This window comes from Euphorbia lathyris, chromosome 5, assembly GCF_963576675.1.
Source record: "Euphorbia lathyris chromosome 5, ddEupLath1.1, whole genome shotgun sequence".
In the NCBI taxonomy this organism is placed as follows: Eukaryota; Viridiplantae; Streptophyta; class Magnoliopsida; order Malpighiales; family Euphorbiaceae; genus Euphorbia; species Euphorbia lathyris.
This window is the reverse complement of record NC_088914.1, coordinates 33,386,261-33,403,652: the sequence shown is the minus strand read 5'-3', so window position 1 is coordinate 33,403,652 and position 17,392 is coordinate 33,386,261. Positions and strand designations below refer to the sequence as shown.

The 17,392-nt window shown below is 37.9% G+C and overlaps 2 protein-coding genes across 2 annotated transcripts; both read left to right on the top strand.

Annotated features, from left to right (window-relative positions):
• The first annotated feature begins 1,971 nt into the window (after positions 1-1,971).
• LOC136230171 (putative germin-like protein 2-1) lies at positions 1,972-3,022 on the top strand. Its single transcript, XM_066019128.1, has 2 exons — positions 1,972-2,125; positions 2,252-3,022. Exons 1-2 carry the CDS (start codon positions 2,008-2,010, stop codon positions 2,788-2,790), a joined length of 657 nt encoding a protein of 218 aa, XP_065875200.1. The 5' UTR covers positions 1,972-2,007; the 3' UTR covers positions 2,791-3,022.
• Positions 3,023-3,426: 404 nt separating this feature from the next.
• LOC136230351 (monooxygenase 1-like) lies at positions 3,427-5,586 on the top strand. The gene is made up of 5 exons (XM_066019404.1): positions 3,427-3,771; positions 3,853-3,900; positions 4,100-4,268; positions 4,346-4,574; positions 5,052-5,586. Exons 1-5 carry the CDS (start codon positions 3,554-3,556, stop codon positions 5,501-5,503), a joined length of 1,116 nt encoding a protein of 371 aa, XP_065875476.1. The 5' UTR covers positions 3,427-3,553; the 3' UTR covers positions 5,504-5,586.
• The last annotated feature ends 11,806 nt before the right edge of the window (positions 5,587-17,392 follow it).

Sequence of the window (17,392 nt, the reverse complement as noted above, 5' to 3'; positions counted from 1 at the left end):
TTTATACGCGACTCAAATGGCGACTTCATATCTGCCTGAACTGCTACTTTTGACGGGCTGATGGAAGTCATAGAGGGCGAAACTGCTACTGTAAGCAATCCAATAAGCTATCGAGAACGAAGTACATAACATCATCTTTGAAACAGACTCGAAACTTACATGCGATGATATCCACTCATCCGCTACTGACCATTCTGAGTTTGGAAACATAATCAGCAGTGGCAAATCATTACTATCATATAACAACGTGATCCCTCATATTTCATATTTTGGATTCCAGACTTCCCAGACTCATAACAGATCTTGGTCTGTTTTATTAAACGATAAGCAAATAGCCTGGCCTATGCGTTAGCAAGGTTGGCTTCTCAATATGCAAGTCTATCTCTTTTTTATAAAATTACCGAATTTTATTTCATTGACGATGTTGAACTTTTACCGGGTTACGGCTCATTCATGAAGTTTACTTTCAAAAAAAATAAAAAAAAACCAACATATTGTCTTCACAAGTAACAACCTGGTCCAAACTTGTTATCAAATGAACGAAATTTCATACTCTGTTATCATAATAATTCAATATTTGAATTAACTATAAATAATATGTATAAATTTAATTGGTATTATAATGGGATAAGGTACCAAAACAGGCTTAAGATTTTTAGGGAAGTACCAATTTAGGCTCAACGTTCAAAATAGCACCAATATAGGCTTAAATTAATAATCATATTATATTCTTTCCCTATTAACTTTATATGTTATCTTTTTATTTAGTTCTATATTCTTATTTATTATAATACAATTAATTAGTATTCTTGTCCATTAAAATCTTATGATTCCATGACTACTAAATTTCATTGCTCATGTAATATATGCAAACTAAAAGTAATTGAACATCTACAATATTTCGAACACTGACATGTATCAATATTATTTTAACTAGTGTTCAAAATATTATGGACATTCAATACTTTTAGTTTGCATATATTACATGAGCCACGAAATTTAGAAGTCATGGAATGGTTGATGAAAAACAAATATAAGATTTTAATGGGCAAGAAAACTAATTAATTGTATTATAATAAATAAAAAAATAGAACTAAATAAAAAGATAACATATAAAGTTAATAGGAAAAAAATATAATATGATTAATTTAATTGTGACGTTTAGCTTAAATTGGATATATTTTGTAAACGTTAAGCTTAAATTCGTATTATTTTGTAAACGTTAAGCCTATATTGGTGTTATTTTGTACGTGATGCCTAAATTAATGTTATATTGTAAACGTTAAGCTTAAATTGATATTATGTTGTAAACGTTAAACCTATATTGTTGTTATTTTGAACGTTAAGCCTAAATTGGTACTTCCCAAAAAATCTTGGACTTATTTTTATACATTATCCCTATTATAATTAGATTTATTAAGTATAAATGTTAATATTATTGAAAAAATATATATAATTTTAGGGATCTCGATGAAGATAAGGGATCTCAATGGGGCGAGAGAGGGTATTCTATATCTCCATTTCCATCAAACTTCGGGCATAAAAAATTTCTATCCTAATTTTTTGTGGGGGTATTTTCTCGGGAATTCTCCGTCCTCGACTGGGTGGATCTTCGACCAGGACAGAGAATTCTTCCAAATATAACTCAACTTGACTAAAGTACAGCCTTCTTTCCGTCCTTCAACTTTAAGCTGAATTTTGCATTCAGACATTAACAAAGGAGTAAGACATTAACAAAGGACAACATGTTACAAGCGTACCATTTTATTAGCCAGCATTACATATATTATGTAGTCTATACTGAGTCCTAACGCGGTTTATTATTTTCCAGATGAATAGAAAATACATGATTTGAATATATACTTAGGACGGCATACTTAATTAATCCTGTCTTGCCCAGCCTCACTTGTTAATTATCACTATATATACATATGCATCTTTGCTTCACAAATCATTATCAACTAAGTTTTTATCTTAATTCATTATATACATATATAGAATTTAAAAATGGCTGCAGCTCCGTTTATTTTCTTAGGATTTCTAGCAATTTTATTTACCTTTGCCTATGCTTCTGATCCAAGCCCTCTTCAAGATTTTTGCGTGGCAAATTCCAAAGACTCTGCAGGTATATATATACATGCTTTCATTTTCTAATTACAACTATCTCTCTCTCTCTCTCTCTCTCTTTCTATAATTAAGTTTTGGATTGAAATATAATTAATTTGGATGTTGCATTTACAAATTAATGTAGTGGTAATGGTGAATGGATTGAGTTGCAAAGATCCCAAAATGGCTGATGCAAGTGATTTTTTCTTCAGTGGACTTGACATAGCAGGAAATACAACTGGAGCAGTTGGTTCTAAGGTAACTCCTGTAAATGTAGCTCAAATTCCAGGTCTAAACACTCTTGGCATCTCTTTAGCTAGAATTGACTATGCTCCCGGAGGCATTAACCCTCCCCATACGCATCCTCGTGCCTCTGAAATATTGACAATAATTGAAGGCAACCTTGAAGTTGGATTTATAACTTCTAACCCTGAAAATCGTCTGATCACAAAGGTATTAAAAAAAGGAGATGTTTTTGTATTCCCAGTGAACCTAATTCACTATCAGAGAAATGTTGGGCATGGAAATGTTGTTGCTATTGCAGCTCTAAGTAGCCAAAATCCAGGAGTTATTACAATTGCCAATGCTGTCTTTGGTTCTAATCCGCCAATTCCTGCTGCTGTTCTTTCTAAGGCTTTCCAGTTGGACCATAACCTTGTTGGTTACCTGCAAACCATGTTCTAACCACCAAATCTTCAAACTTTGAGCTTGTTTTAGTAGTTCTTTTGGTGTAATATGTTTCTTGTAATGTGGTAAGTCAAGGATTTAATTAGTTTTTCTGTTTCTTCTATGTATTGGATTTAAGATGTAATCAATTCATTTGATCTTTGTTGCTTAATCTTTTAGCAGTTTGTTGTATAATTTCTATCATAAAATGAGTTTGTGTCTATCGTTTTCTTTTGTGAATTTATTTATTAAGTATTAATTTAGGGATAACTTTTAATCGGATCTTTCGCCTGATTTGCATTTGTTTGCTATAACTCTTCAATTTACATTCTTTTCGGGTTTAGCAAGAGCATAACGTATTATATATCTTATACGTAGATCCATGGATCTATAGATCTATGAGGTTGCACCATTAGAAATGACTTAGATCCGAATGGCCGGAAGAAACTAAATGATGATGATTGGTTTGCGGCTGCTTTCATATTGATTTGAATTCAAGAGAAGTATCAAAGTCATTTCTATCCGGATATTTTTATTATTATTATTATTATTCTATCGGGATATTTTTGTTGGTTAAAGGAAATCCACTCAATTGGATTTGTACATTAGTGTTGAATAGTATATGAGAAGAGCAACAAAACAAACTGTATGGAAGTCCGCACTACTTATGTCCCCTTTTTCCAACATTCCAGTTCACATCATTTACATGACAATCATATTATCTTAAAATACTCTGCATATTATTCTTCAGCTTCCCTCTTCCTAACCTCCATCAAGATAAATGGATGATGAGATAGTGATAATAGGGGCTGGGATTAGTGGGCTTGCAACGGCTCTTGCTCTTCACAGGAAAGGAATTACAAGTATCAAAGTCATTGAAAAATCACAAGAATTAACAACCTCTGGAGCAGCTATTATAATCACACCTAATGCTTGGCTCCTTCTTCACCACCTTGGCGTTGCTTCCCTCCTTCAACACACCTGCTTTCCACTTCAATAGTATCTATATAACCTACTTTTATTTTTAAGTCTACTCTTTTCTTTTTAACTGTTTTTAATTCTATATTTATTTTTATGCAGTGGAGAATGTATATCACTTCATGATTCTTCCCGCACTAAATTACTCGGGTAAGTTTTTTTAGGGAAGAATATTGTTGTCTCTAATTTCATGTCTTTTTCTATATATTCTCGTAGGAAATAGTCCCGTTTAATTAAAATAACATATTGTGAGCGTTATACAACAAAAATTAAGCTTTTGTTAATAGATCTACTTGTTTATTTGTTTCCTACATTTCATGGTGGTAAAACTTTGATAGTGTAAATATAGGAGAGGAGAGATTCGTTGTATAAAGCGCATTGATCTTATTAAAGCTTTAGCCGATAGTTTGCCAAACCACACCATTCAATATGGACGACAAGTCGTTTCGGTTCAAATTGACCAACTAACATCCTACCCTGTCCTTCATCTTGATGATGGAAGTGTCATTAAAGCCAAGGTACTTAGAATAAATTGAATATTGATTGATAAATTGAGCTTTGTAATTACTTGCTAATCTGAATGAATTAAATGCAGGTAGTGATAGGATGTGATGGTGTAAATTCTAGAATTGGCAAGTATATTGGCCTAAATCCTCCGAAGTTTTATCCAATCTGCGTAGTGAGAGGGTTATCATACTACCATAATGGTCATGATTTCGGTAATCAGTTTAATATGATGAAGAACAAACATGTTCAACTTGGAATTGTTCCTGTTAATCAACACTTTGTTTACTGGTTTACTACTCGTAGTTGGACTTCTAAAGGTAAATCAATTTTCTACTTTGCTCTTCAATATCAATATGTATTTGACATTTTGAGGTGAAATGCTTATTCAACTAAACTGAGTTTGCCTCAATAAAATCACTTCACCAATTTTAATGATTAAAAGGTATCGAAATGGTGATGTAAAATTGAGGCAACTCAGATCTCTTAATGAAACAACACACGTATGCGCCACCTAGCTATCAGGTGTCATTTATTATTATGAAAAAAACAAAGTCATGGCATCATTTCGATGTTTTTTAACCACTGGAGTTATATAATTGAAACACAACTGAAAATTTGGTGACTTTATGGAGAGAAATTGAAGTTTAGTGATGATTCAACACTGACATTTTGATGACAATGTGATCTATGAGACTTTTTAATAAGATGGTTAAATTTGGAGGACATTGTATTAGGTAGATAACTCATACTACTTCAAGTTATCTGGTTATTATAAGTTTATTATTGTTTGACAGATTCAAGAAGTTCAAGAAATCAAAATAATATAAAAGAAGCAACAATAAAAGTGCTTGTTGGTTTCCCAAAACGAGAAATAGAGCTAATAAGGAAAAGCAAGCAAGAGTCCTTGCATCTAACTGCTATAAAATACAGAGCACCATTAGATTTTCTGATGTCAAATTTCAGAAAGGGGAGGGTGACGGTGGCCGGAGATGCTATGCATGTAATGGGTCCATTCTTAGCTCAGGGAGGCGCTGCTTCGCTTGAAGATGCTATGGTGTTAGCCACTTGCTTAACACAAAACATGCATTCTATAGAACAAGGATTAGATGATTACTTCAAACTTAGAAAAATTAAATTATTCTGGCTCGCCCTTCACACTTACCTAATAGGAACAACCCTCCATTCTTCTTTCATTTTCAAGATTTTTAGCATTCTTTTGTTAGCCACTCTCTTTAGAAATTCATAGTTCTCTCTCTCAACATATTAACTTAGTTTTATTTCAATGTTTCCTATTGTGTTATATATTTATTAATAGAGTTTTTTACTTGAATTTTATTGGTCGTTGAAGCTCCGTTTTGAATTTGATCCTTAATGTATCCGAAAAACTCCAAATTATTTCATCAACGTTAGCATCTATTATATTCCGAATTGGACTAGGAGCAGTTTGATAAACCACGCTAAGAATCAAACTGTTAACTAACGGGCCTGTATTCAAGAAAACTCTATCAACAGGTAATTGGTAGACCTATTCATGATCGGGCTAGACCAAATTTAACGGGCTTTCACCTAAAAATGGTTAGCCTAAGCCGATGACAGTCTAGCCTACTGTTAATTTAGAAGGATTCTCGTCTGGTTGAGCTACTTACAAATCAAAAGCCCAACTCGAATAAGCCCATCTAATGAAAATAAATACTTAATAAATTATTTAATTATTTAATATCAATAGAATGGCCGGGATGGACCAGTCCTAGTGTTTTTATAAATTTTCAAATCCGTCTTCAAAATAGGCGGGTTTAGGCGAGTTTGGATCGAGTCGAGCCTAGTCTAGTGTCATTTTTTCTTCTCGAAGCTCGATCTATTGGACGTGAGCCTGTGCGAGTTAGGTGAGTACCCAACACATAAATAAATCTAGTAATTGGCATAGTCCTCACTAAGAATTTTTATTATGATAAGGGGTGGTTTCGACCTCCCTATCTCCAAAAAAAATATTAACTGATAGATGCAGTTCAAATTGGCCTAAAAATGGCCAAAAGTTAGGTTATACTAAAATCCAAATTTCTAAAATTTTTTGGTTTGTTAAGCTCTCCCTAAATCCGATAATTTTTTTATTAAATACAATTGTTTTTTACATGCTAATAATCGTAAACACAATTTAGCTTAATTTTGAGAAGTTTTATATTTGTACTTAAAAATTGTTTATTAACCACTTAGAATATAACACGTATATATACAAAAAAAATTAAACATTTTCGATTTACCAAAAAAAAATACGAACGCACGTATAAAATCGACCACCAACCGGTCAATCATATATTTACTGATTATGATACCAGTCTAAAATGTGAAAGTATTTTTCCTGCTTCATTCAAGTTGTAATTACAAATTATGAGAGAAGTTATATTGGGTTTGATGCTCACGGTCCCTATTCAGCCATTATTTTGTCATCCAATCTACTGCCTTAAATCTTAAATATTTCAATGGACTAATACAGCCCTTTTTATGTTTTAGAAAAGTAACTTTCTTTCTATACTTTCAAAAAATGTCATGTTTATCTTCTAAACTTGTTTGAAGTAGCCAAACAATTTTAATAAGGTTTAAATGGTTATTTAGTCACCATCTACAGTAAAACCTCTATATAGGAATACGTTTGGGACCGGACAATTTGTATAACAATTGGGAGGTTATTCTTATATAGAGTTTGGTACCAAAAAAAAAATCAACACTTAAAGTTTATAAATTTAATGTTTAGCATATCAAGTCTACGAGTTTTATTTCCAATACCTAAAGAATTGGAAGAGTTTTGAGTTTAGTTTCCAATACATAAAGAAAAGAGTTTTATGGGAAAATGGTAAGAATTTATAGTTAAAGTTGGAATTTGTGTGCCAACTCATATTTAATCTCAATAATTTTTAAATTTTTTAATAAATTTTGTTTAAATCCTTAATACATATATTCCTATATAGAGGTATAGTTTCTAAAGGTGGGACTTGGATTATGTATAACAATTAACATTTGGGAGGTTATTCTTATTTATAACCGGCCCAAGTTGGGACCAAAATTTTTTATAACAAATTGGAGGTTATTCTTATATAGAGTATTCCTATATAGAGGTTTTACTGTATTAGTTAGTCATATTTAGGCTATAAACTATAAACTATTTTGGATAAGGATTTGAGAAAACCATTATTCTCCTAATATGTGATGATATTTTAACACATGAACTTGTCTCGTCGCACGTTTTAAAATTTAATTATCACATTGATTTTCTTATGTAAAAATAATTAAGTAGATTTGAAAAAAAATATATATAAACTACAATTTATTAAGTTTAAGTGTCAAAATATCATCACATGTTAATAGTATAATAATTTTATTAAGTTTTTATCTAAATTGAGTGGAATTTCAGCAATTGAGAATATGATGAAGTAATCAAAATATTTTTAAAGTATAGGGCCAGCTTACCTTTTTCAACAAATAGAGGGGTTAATAAACATTTTATAATTTGAGAGTAGTTTGTAAAGTATTTACTAGTTTAGGCTGAGTTAAAGGATGTGTCTATGAGTCAAACCGGATGAGAACCACAGACAAGATATTGAATCGGTTGTGTGAAGTAATTTGGAAGTGCCATACGTCTTTATTAGAATCATTAATTATGCAAATTTGGTGGATACAAGTTGAAACCCTTTTAATATTTTGTCTGCAGGAGAGCCTATCAGCCACTCGAATAAACTCGTAAAAGTAGGGAGACAATTGCTGTCCTTTAGTCATCCCTAAAAAAAACCTAATACATCAAGATCTTTATCAACGTGTTGAAAATAATAGATTGGTTCTCTGAAATTTGTAAATGTCTCATTATTTATCTGAACTTGCTTGTTTCGTATCACCAGCTTCTTAAATTTGTTCATAAAAATAGATTAGTTTCCTGATGCAAGTGTCTCACCAATTCTCCAAACTTATTTATTCTATAACAATTAAATATAAAAACCATAATACTAACGGTTGATTTTCATTCATTCAATCTCTCAAATCTGCAACACTAAGGCCATGTTCTTTATTACTTAATTTCAGTAACAATCAGTTCAGTTCAGTAGTAATCAGTTCAGTTCAGTTCAGTTCAGTATTCAGTTTCAGTATTCAATAATTTATCATTATTTATTATAATTATTATATATTATTATTATTTATATATAATTTATTATTATTATCATTATTTATTTATAATTTCAGCAATTTATTATAATTATTATAATTTATTATATATTAATTTATCTATTTTCATTATAATTATATTTATATATAATTTATGCTTTGTCATTATATATATTATCATTATTTATTATAATTATAATTATTTGTGCAACTTATTTGCAAATTTTGCGAAAAGTAAATAAATATTATATTAATATGTTTACATTACAATGCTCTAAAAAATTAACTGGCTCAACTACCTTAATATCTCAAATAGTGCAATTTTATCCCTAATATTAGAAGCCAATAGCAATTTTACCCTTAACATTGATAAATTGAGTCAAGATTTTGTATTCATATGAAAATTCATATTTAGACGTTAGGAGTAAAATAACCCCGGACCCAAAACGTTAAAGGTATTTTTGTACCTTAATACTTAATTGTAATAAAAAGTTAAGAGTGTGTATTCATATAAAAATTTATATTTAATTTCATAGGCTTTAAATTATATGAAGCTTTAATTCTTTTTTATAAAAACATTCAAAAATCAATTAAACATCCACGTATTATAATAGAGCACCTCTCAAATAGCATTTGTCAATTAATCTTGGATTTTCGAATTGCTTGAAAGTATATAACCCGACCAATAAAAAAAATGATGCATATCATAATATAGAAAATGACTAGTGTCAAAAAAAAAAAGTGTGTACAAATGGTGTGGATTGATCAGTAGCATTTACCCGGAGGTAGGGGTAAAACCCGATCAAACTGGTAACCGAACCGAAAACTGGTAATTCGAACCGGAAAAGCGGTTAACTGAACTGGTGGTTTTCTTAATGGTTAAAAAAATAGATAGGTACCGGTTTCGGTTTCGGTTTCGGATTAGAGTGTTCAAAAACCGCAGTTAACAGTTAACCGAACCGTTTAATAAATATAAATTTAAAATATATATATACAGACCATTTGACGATAAAGACAAGGCAAATATAAATATAAATACATAGATTATACTGTTTAATATAAATACATAGATTAATATAAATATATAACATAGATTATACTGCTTTATAAAAGGGGAGACAACACTGCGCCGAGCAGGAGATGAAACGTCCCAAAGCGATGATTCTTCCATTGAGTCTTTGAACCCCTTGCAGGTCGCGCGGTGGTTCCATTGCTAGAATAGCCTCGATTTTTGCGAGGTTAGGCTCGATGCCCTTCTCTGATACCACGCAACCCAGGAATTTACCACTGCGAATTCCGAAGAAACATTTTTCCGGGTTTAGCTTGAGGTTATAGGCTCTGAAGATTTTAAACACTTCCGCTAAATCTTGCGGATGGTCGCCTTCTTCGGTGCTTAGGACCACCATGTCATCGATATACACTTGTACCGTCCTGCCAATGAGATGGGCGAACATCTTATCTACCAAGCGCTGGTACGTGGCCCCCGCATTCTTTAACCCGAAAGGCATGACATTGTAATAATATGTGCCTTCGTGCGTAATGAAAGAGGTTTTCTCGGCGTCGGCTGGGTCCAAAGGGATCTGCTGGAAACCAACGATGGCATCAAACTGAGACAAGATCTTGCGACCGGCAGTTTGATCAATGAGTTGATCTATATTAGGCAGCGGATAAGAATCCTTAGGGCAAGCTTTATTGACATTCGTAAAATCTACACACATGCGGTACTTCCCGCTGGCTTTCTTTACAAGTACAACATTAGAAAGCCAGTCCGGATAGTTGACCTCGCGGATAAACTTTACAGCTAGGAGTTTGTCAATCTCTGCCTTTACTGATGCCTGCTTGTCCTTCGCCTGCACTCGCATCCTCTGCTTCACAGGTTCGACAGAGGGGTCGATGCTCAGCTTGTGTATTGCTTGATTAGGTGAGACCCCCGTGATGTCCTCGGTGCACCAGGCGAACACATCTGAATGCTCTGTTAGGATAGCCTTGATCTCTTCGGCCAACGGGGAAGCGAGTCTCGTCCCCATTTTCACTATCTTGTTATCCCCAAGGATACAGTCATCGACTGGCTCGATGGGCACGGGATTGTAACCCCTCATGTCCATCAGACCATCCTCCAGGTAGAGCGCTGTTCGAGGTTGAGTCGCCTCCCACTGCAATCTTTTGGCCAGCATACGATCCCCCTGGATGGTGATCTTTCCACGCGGAAGGGGCAAATTCAAGCATAGTCCGGAGATATCCACCGTGGCCCTCAAGGCGGCCAGAAGAGGTCTTCCGATGATGGCATTATAGGCCAGGGGGATATCGACCACCACCCACTCTGAGGTATCCTCGATTTCCTCGACCCCTTCGGTGAAGATAGTTGGTAGTGTGATAACTCCTTTTACCGGCACTTCGATCTCTGAGAGGCCAACCAAAGGGAAAGTCCCGGCTCGGAGGGCAGTGCGAGTATTCTTCATTGCGCGGCGTGCTGCCCAGGTGAGCAAGTTCACCGAACTCCCTGTGTCCACCAGCACTCGGTGTGTCCTAAAACCTGCGATGCTGATGGTGACAACAAGAGCCTCCGAATGGCTGGTACGGAGTGGCGGTTGCACCGTTAGTGTCTGTCCGATCGCCTTCCTTTTACGGGAGCTCTCGGGTGGGGCGGAAAGTGCTGGTGCCCCTTCCCTTATGACATGTATTTCCCCATGGTACCTTGGCCTCTTTGGCTCCTCTGCTCTCCCCACTTCCCGCTGCTTCGGGCTTTGCTCCCTTTGCCTGCTCGTCTTTGGTGGCGCGCCCTGCTCCGTGATCCGCTCAATCTCCTTTTGTAGTTGATAGCAGTTCTCCGTGGAATGTCCAGAGGATCTGTGATACTTGCAGTGCTCCTTTTCTACCCGGGTTTTGCCCTTGTCACTAGCCGGAACTTGCTGTGTGAATCGGCGAGGTTGACTCTGAACAGTGTAATGCACCTCCTTGCCCCGGGATCGATCTCCCCTACGCTTCGAGTTGGCACGCTCGGTCCGGGCTGGAAAAGGCATCGAGGCCTCCTTGCGGACTCGGGCCTCCTCACGCGGCTCCGGGATCGGCCTGCCTCTATCCTGCTTGTGCGTGTCGCCTTTGGCCTTGTCCATTTCTGTCTCCTCGTAGCCGGCGGGCCGGTCACAGTCATCGTATCTGACAAATGTATGTGCCATGGTCATCAGCTCTTCGAAAGATCTTGGCATCTTTCGGAAACATTTCTGCTTTAGAGGCTCGCATGTGGTCCCTTTTGCCAAGGCGTCATGGGCCACCTCCAGGTTGAGGCCTTTAACCTGTGAGGCCATGTGATGAAACCTTGAGAGGAAATTGCGCAGAGGCTCGGTTGTTCGCTGCTTGAGCCCGTTGAGGTCCGAACTGATCTTCTTGACCTTCGCTGCTGCGGCAAACCGGGAGAGGAAAAGATCCTTTATGAGGTCAAAAGAATCAATTGATTTCGAGGCAAGTCCCCGATACCATTCCTGCGCGCTCGATGAGAGGGTGGTGGGGAAGACCTTGCACATGATGTCCTCATCCTTCGAGTATAAATTGATGGTGCTCATGAATGATGCCACGTGGTCGTTGGGATCCTCGGTCCCTGAATATTGGGTCAGTCGAGGAGCTTTCCAGTCACGCGGGAACCTCGTCTCGATGATCCTTTGCACCAGTGGTGTTTTGCTGGAGGTGATGCTTCCTCCTATCACGCCCCCGAGGGCCCTTTTATCGAGAAAATGTTGAATCTTCAGTTCCAACAAGTCTTCGCAATTCGCGACTGCAGTCTCCTCTCGTCGCGCCTCGCCCTCATTGGTCGCAACGGCCCCGGCTCCTCTTCCCGCGATGACCACCGGCCCTGCGGCCTGCTCTGGCAAAGTTCCCTCTTTCTGCATTTCTGTCGCCTCTTTAAGGTATTGCCATATTTTGGCGTTCTCCTCCTGCAAACTTCTTTGCTGGTCTATGATCTTCATCTGAGCCGCCGTGTGTACGGCCTGGGTCGTTTGAAAACCTTGGATCGTGCTGAGGAGTTGAGTGGTGTTGAAGGTCTCCTCTTCTTCAGGGTTTACCTCCTCCATCAATGGCCCAAGGTTTCTGGGGGAGATTGGAATGTTTGGGATCACTCCTTCGGTGTGCGTCATGGAGCTGGTTGCTCCTGTTTCGGGTACTGCAGTTAGTGCAGAGTCAGTAGGGGTCTGCATTTTGTTTGAAGCTCTGAAGTCACTTGTAGTCCACGTTCACCGCACCAAATAATCTGGGAATGCGAATACAGTGATCCGAGCCCTTGCTGACGAGGTCTGATTCTCTGGTCGTTCGTCCCTGTGCCGGGAAGGGTCCTTGCGGACACTCCGACGATCCAGACAGTTAGTAGCTCAAGAGCGTCTATTAATCAAATGTGTGAGAGTTAGAAAGAGTTACCCGTCCTTACTTTCCAGATGATCTGTGTATTTATAGAGGGTGCTCGGGCCATGGGGCCTCCTTGGCCTTGGGGCCTCCTGGGCCTTGGGGCCCTTATTCATATCTCGAATCATGTTGTAATAAGTACTTTGACGAAATATTATTTACATTTCTTTATGTTTTAAATGTAAACTTGATGGATTGTTTTTTAATTCGGTACTTATGTTTGAATTCTAAACTTTTATATGAATTCGTTTCGTTTGAATTTTTGAAATGATGTGTATTTTAATATTGTTTAAAAATTTAGGTTTGGGTAAAAATTTAACCGTTGATTTTTGGTTAACTAATGAGAATTGGTTAAAAACCGTTAACCGAAAAACCTAACCGAAATTAATGGTTAACCGGTTGATGGTTAACCGATTGATATGAACCGATTTCGGTTTGGATGGTTAAAAAACTATTGATAACGGTTCGGTTATTTTTTTACCTAATGGACCGGTTAACCGAACCGTGCCCACCCCTACCTGGAGGTGGATAATTTATGTATTAAATAACTTAAAAACTATTTTTCCCATTTCAAAATAATTGTTACATTTGACAAAATAGATTTGTATTAAATTTATGAAACATAGACTAAAATACATTTTATCTCTCTTTATTAATCATTCTGATTTTTTGTATCACTCATTAAATTTAACTACTCTCCATACAATCAAAACTTGAAATGACAAAAAGTGCAATTAATATTAAACTCATTAATAAAATAAACGGTTCGGCTAACCTATGCCTTATGGCATAGGATAAGGTATAATTAATACTTTTTTTAAGTTCAAAAGATGATTAGTTTTTCTAGATAATCATATACAATAATTAATATTTTCACATAAAAATAAAAGACTACATTTATTTCGGTCCCTAAACTAAAGTTTCAAAATCAATTAGGACCCTAAACTATCAAAATCATCAATTAGGATCCTAAACTATCAAAATCATCAATTAAGTCCCTAAACTAAGCAAAAATCATCAATATAATCTCTAAACTAAGCAATGGGTTTGAGAAAGAAGGTATGAAATTGTTCAACCGAATGATTTTCGATAAGGCCTCAATTGAAGTTTTTTATTTAGAATGACGACTCAAGAGAGAAAGTGAATTTTTAGAGAGAAAAAATTTAATTACTTACCGCCAAAAAAACCTAAATTATTAAAATTCACTTTCTCTCTCCTAACCAAACAACACCTAAATAACATTAAAACGAAAATTTTTAAGAATTAAATTTCCTTAGAATATCATTAAGGCTTTGGATTGAGATTAATAAAATTCAAGCCCACTACGTCGGTGAACGTATGTCTGAACATCGAGGTTTAGTGTACTTCAAGCGCACTTGATCCGTGATTGTGCACAATTGCTATAACAGGTGAATCTTAGAGACTTTGAGACTGACTGCTCTTCTATGATAATTCCACGTGAGCTCTGACCCCGGATGGTGGTTCGTGCTTCATAGAGCGAATTCCAGCGAGAGAACAGCGAAATACTAGGGCGGCGGCGTCGGTGAGCGGGGCTGGTGGTCGACCGGAGCTAGGTATAGGGGATCGGGTGGCCGGGAGGACGGAGATTATGGATTCGGACCCAGATGGCGAGTTGGTGAAGGGGGTGTGGAGCGTGGTGCTTTTGTTGCGGGATAGACGGGGAAGCGGCGAGAGGGTCAGAGAGCGTTCGAGGGAGAGGGAGTGGCCGATTCGTTCGGTGGAGGAGGGGTCGGATCCGGCGGTTTTGATGGCCGGTGAGGAGAGTGAGGGATCGTTTGTTGCTAAAGAGATGCTAGGTCGGGACGAGATGCGTGGATCCGTGGGGATCGGTTTGCCGGCAGGAAGTTTGGCTGTTTTACCGGGCTCGGTTGCGGAAGAGCCAAGCTTGGGGGCCGGGGCTGGTAACCTGGACGTGCACCCCTTAGATCCTTGTGCGGCGACCTCCGGCACTGCGATGATCCAGGGAGATAGGGCACAGGCCTTGCCTGTGTCACATGATGCTCTGGCTGTACAGGTTACGCGGGCCGCGAAGGCCGAGCTGGCTGCGCAAGCCACGCCTGTTGTGCAGGTTTCGCAGGCTGCTTTTTTTTGCTCAAGCCGCGTGTGCCGCGCAAGAAGCTCTAAAAGCTGTTTCAGCCGGGGGTTTTACATCTAATTCGGTTTTATTAAATGTTGATAATCGTATCCATGGAGAAGGTGAGAGGATTAGGGACCATAAGAATTCCATGTCTAATGCTATCCCAATAGTGGGAAATCCGGTGAATATTGTTGTTAATTCCACTTTGATGAACTGTCACGGGAGTTCTTCTTGGAGAGATAAGGTATTGGGGGTGAATGAGGAGGATCCCACGATGGAAGTTGACAGTAGCGAGGATAGTTCTGAGAAGGACTGGTCGGACTCTGATGTGGAGGAGGATGGTGTGTAGGATGACCCTTTGTGCCCGGCAATCCGTCTTACATCTGATGACAAACGTTTCTTTAGATCAAAATGGAAATTATCCTTAATTGTTACTGTTCTTGGTAAAAGAATAAGCTTTAAATATTTTTCTCAGAGGATCCAAGCTCAATGGGCTAATAAAGGGAAGGTTACCATTACGGACCTGGAAAATGACTATTATGTCATCAAATTTACTAGGGCTGAGGATTTTAACAAAGTTGTCAATGGGGGTCCTTACATTATTTCCAATCATGTGTTGGCGTTGAGACCTTGGGTCCCAAATTTTGACCCTTATGATTGTTCTGTGAACAGGATCCTCACTTGGGTGAGATTCCCAGGTCTTCTTATTGAACTCTATAACGAAAGATTCCTAAATAAAATTGGTAGTCTGGTTGGGAAAGTCCACCATGTTGATAAAACTACTATTGAGGCAGCGAGGGGTAAGTTCGCCAGGGTATGTATAGACATTGATCTTGCCAAACCTCTTCTCTCCAAATTTAGTGTTAAAAATAAAGTGTTTCATATTAAATATGAAGGGATTCACAATATTTGCTTTGAATGTGGTATGTTTGGTCATACTGTCGAGGGTTGTCCCAAGAGAAGGAAGGAAGTGGAAGAGGTGGCAGTGCCTATTGTAGGAAGAGCTGAGGCTAGTCTAAGGGATGGGGAGAACTTTGGACCTTGGATGCTGGCCAAAAGATCAGTCAAATGGAGGCCTCATGTTGTTGCTTCTAGGGACCAATATTCCGATATCAATAAGGAGGTGTAGTCTTTGAAGATTAATCTTGAAATTAAGGTCAGGCCCCCTGATATTAAGAAGGATGCTAAGGGTGCATCATCCTCCGGGTCAGGGTCGAGATTTAGTGTCCTGGCTCTTGAGGTTGGGCAGGATCCAGACTCTACTATTGAGCAGATGGAGTTAAGTAGGCCAGGCCTGGATCTGGCCGAGCCTGCTTCTATCCTGGGTGATTCTATTAACCCACTTTTCAATCCTAATGTTGTTGCCAAGAAGATCCCTTAGGATGCTGGCACAACAAGTAGAAGGATGACCAATGTGAATAAAGATCAAGGGGGTTCCCTGGATCTGGCAACCCGAAGGATGAAGGAGTCAAATGAGGTTAGTATTCCTTCTCTTAGTGGTAATCCTGGGGTGGGGATTTCAATGGGGATTATTAAACCTAACTTAAAAAAGCCTAAGGGTAAACAAAAAAGTATCATGAATCCTTTGGCTCGTTCTGATAAAAGGGGTCCTTCTGGTACCTCCTCTAGGCTCTCCGGAGCCCCGAATAAATACCTGGTCTAGGGTATGGGCTTGTGTCAGTAGTTTTCCCTTCTGATGGACTTCTTTGTTTGGAATGTTAGAGGTGCGGCGAGCAAGGCAACCCGCATCCATATTAATGACCTCATTAAGCAATTTAACCCCTCTTGCTTTGTTCTTATAGAGACCAAGGTTAGCGGTTCTAAAGCAGATGAGGTGGTTAGAAAGTTTAAGAGTTGGAATTGTGTCAGATCGGAGGCTACGGGCCGGGCTGGGGGGATTTGGCTCTTTTGGAAGCTAGGTCGAGTCAATATTGATATTGTTACTATGGACAGTCAATTCATCCATAGTAAGGTGTGTTTCCCTGGTAATAAACCGTTCTTTGTTACCTTTGTTTATGTCGATCCTGTTTTGACTAACCGAAGAAAGCTGTGGGAGATTCTTCGTTCTATTAGTTCTAATATGGTGGAGGCGTGGTTGGTTGCCGGGGATTTTAATGACATTGCCACTTTGAGTGATCAGAGAGGCGGGGGTAATCATTATATTAGCCGGTGTCTCAACCATAAACATAGTATGGATCTTTGTGGTCTGTCGGACCTGAGAGCTGCTGGGCACAGGTTTACCTGGAAAAGGAATAGTGTGTTTGTTCGGTTGGATAAGCTGTATGCTAATGTTGCTGCTATCTGTAGGTTTCCTGAGGTCAATGTGCTTAATCTACCTTTCCGTCACTCTGACCATTGCCCTATCCTTATTAAGATGGTCAAAGGAAACCAGCTGAAAGGTAACAGACCTTTTAGGTATCTTGTGGCTTGGGATTCTCATCCCGAGTTTAAGAATTTTGTTAAAAACAATTGGCAACCTCACTCTAATGTCCTTCT

Excerpts from the sequence above, each read along its gene's own strand:
- LOC136230171 (XM_066019128.1), top strand. The coding sequence starts at position 2,008 with ATGGCTGCAGCTCCGTTTATTTTCTTAGGATTTCTAGCAATTTTATTT. Across the intron at positions 2,126-2,251 it reads AAATTCCAAAGACTCTGCAG|TGGTAATGGTGAATGGATTG; the intron begins GTATATATATAC and ends AAATTAATGTAG.
- LOC136230351 (XM_066019404.1), top strand. The coding sequence starts at position 3,554 with ATGGATGATGAGATAGTGATAATAGGGGCTGGGATTAGTGGGCTTGCA. Across the intron at positions 4,269-4,345 it reads GAAGTGTCATTAAAGCCAAG|GTAGTGATAGGATGTGATGG; the intron begins GTACTTAGAATA and ends AATTAAATGCAG. Across the intron at positions 4,575-5,051 it reads TCGTAGTTGGACTTCTAAAG|ATTCAAGAAGTTCAAGAAAT; the intron begins GTAAATCAATTT and ends ATTGTTTGACAG.